This window comes from Neltuma alba, unplaced genomic scaffold, assembly GCF_004799145.2.
Source record: "Neltuma alba isolate B1F8T4 unplaced genomic scaffold, ASM479914v2 tig00011508_pilon, whole genome shotgun sequence".
NCBI classification, from domain to species: domain Eukaryota; kingdom Viridiplantae; phylum Streptophyta; class Magnoliopsida; order Fabales; family Fabaceae; genus Neltuma; species Neltuma alba.
This window is the reverse complement of record NW_021636176.1, coordinates 17,815-20,042: the sequence shown is the minus strand read 5'-3', so window position 1 is coordinate 20,042 and position 2,228 is coordinate 17,815. Positions and strand designations below refer to the sequence as shown.

The 2,228-nt window shown below is 42.9% G+C and overlaps 1 protein-coding gene across 1 annotated transcript; it reads left to right on the top strand.

The window, feature by feature from the left end:
- Window positions 1–292: 292 nt before the first annotated feature.
- LOC114714482 (uncharacterized) lies at window positions 293–1,224 on the top strand. Its single transcript, XM_028899222.1, has 2 exons — window positions 293–682; window positions 1,000–1,224. The coding sequence occupies exons 1-2, from the start codon at window positions 355–357 to the stop codon at window positions 1,032–1,034; spliced, it is 363 nt and encodes a 120-aa protein (XP_028755055.1). The 5' UTR covers window positions 293–354; the 3' UTR covers window positions 1,035–1,224.
- Window positions 1,225–2,228: the final 1,004 nt, after the last annotated feature.

Sequence of the window (2,228 nt, the reverse complement as noted above, 5' to 3'; positions counted from 1 at the left end):
ATTTGGGACGCTGTGCGAGACTCATACTCAGACGGTGAAGACTTATCTCAACTTTATGAGATTAAAACTCGTATTTGGCAATTAAAACAAGGTACCCGTTCCATCACCGACTATTGGCTGGAGCTCGTTGCTCTGTGGCAGGAATTGGATTCAATTTCGTGCGAAGAATGGTCATCTGCTGTTGATGCGGCACGGTATAAGCAGAATGTTGAGAAAGAACGAGTCTTTCAATTCCTTGCTGGACTTAATTTTGAGTTTGATAATATTCGTAGCCATATTCTTAGTAGATCTACTCTACCAACCACTCGTGAAGCATTCTCGGAGGTGTGACGAGAAGCATCTCGACGACAAGTGATGCTATCTGCTCCACCATCCTCTGTTTCTGACTCCTCTGTTCTGGTCAGCAAGGGTGCACCTTTGTCATCATCTTCATCTAATAAAGCTAAGGTTTATTGTGACCATTGTAAAAAGCCCGGCCACACACGTGACCGTTGTTGGGATATACATGGTAAACCAGCAGACTGGAAACCTCGAAAGGGAAAGTCGCGAGGCTACCAAGCATCGCAAGATCCTGATTCCTCTCCTTTGACCACTGAACAGTTACACCAGTTGGTTACTGCGCTTAAGGGTCTTCAAACACAACAACAGCCTCGTACGGCTTCTGCTTCCGCAGCTACTACAGGTAACGCCCCATTCGCTCTTCATACCGTGTTCCCATCCAACAAATGGATTGTTGACACCGGCGCTACTGATCACATGACATCTGATGCTGATATGTTTATTACCTACCTTCCTTGTGCCGGTAACGAGAAAATTACCACTGCTACTGGTACTGGGTCTACTATTGTGGGAAAAGGAACGATTAATATCTCTGATTCTCTTCGCCTTGACTCCGTGTTACATGTTCCACACCTAGCCTGCAATCTACTTTCTATTAGCAAGTTAACTAAAAATGCAAACTGTGGTGCTTATTTTTTCCCTACTTTCTGTATTTTTCAGGATCTCTCATCGGGGAAGATGATTGGCACAGCTAAGGAGCATGATGGTCTCTATTATCTTAACGTCTCTACCGTGAGGGCCTTGTGTAGTCGCACAAATGGTTTTGTCTCCAACCCTGACAATAATAATATTCTGTTATGGCATAAAAGGATGGGTCATCCTAGTTTTTCTTATTTGCAACGATTGTTTCCTCAATTTACTATTAATAAAAATTCTATTGCCCATTGTGACTCTTGTGAACTTGCCAAACACCACCGTATATCCTTTCCGCCCTCACAATATAAACCCACTCGTCCCTTTTCTATAATTCATAGCGATGTTTGGGGTTCGTCTCGTGTTTCGTATCGTTCCCATGCTAAATGGTTTGTTACGTTTATCGATGATCATACACGTATGTCTTGGGTCTACTTACTTAAGGAAAAATCTGACGTTCCCACTGTATTCATAGAATTTTTTAACCTCATCAAAAATCAATTCAACACCACAATTCAAGTGTTATTTAGTGACAATGGCACCGAGTACTTTAATAACCATTTGGCCACTTTTCTCACAAACAACGGAATTGTTCATAATAGCTCCTGTCCTCATAGTCCACAACAAAATGGGGTGGCTGAACGTAAGAATAGACATCTCTTAGAGGTCACTAGAGCACTTCTATATACGTGTAATGTGCCTAAATATTTTTGGGGCGATGCACTCCTCACCGCAACCCACTTAATCAATCGTATCCCCAGTCATGTCCTTTCCTTTGTCTCCCCATTGGACAAACTCTGTGAAACTCACCCTGTTACTCATCTTGATCATTACCTTCCGTTGCGTGTCTTCGGTTGTTCTGTCTTTGTCCATCTTCATCAAACTCCTTCCAAATTTGATCCTAGGGCTGTTAAGTGCATTTTCTTAGGGTATTCCTCCCACCAAAAGGGTTATAAGTGCTATGATCCGGTCTCTAAACGTCTGTATGTCAGTCGTGATGTCACTTTTTCTGAAGATGTTCCCTATTTTTCCGCGTCTTCAATTCAGGGGGAGCACTCGAGTGAATTTCAGCCTATGGAACACATTCCTGAACCTATACCACCACCTTCCCTTGGGTCTTCTATTGAGTCTGTTCCTCCTATTGAGTCTTCCACCGTTATAGAGGTGCCAAAGGTAGGGGAGAGAAAACCAGTAAGAAATGCCACAAGGTTTACTCACATAAAGATAATAAGTCTATAGAGCCCAACATGCCCCAA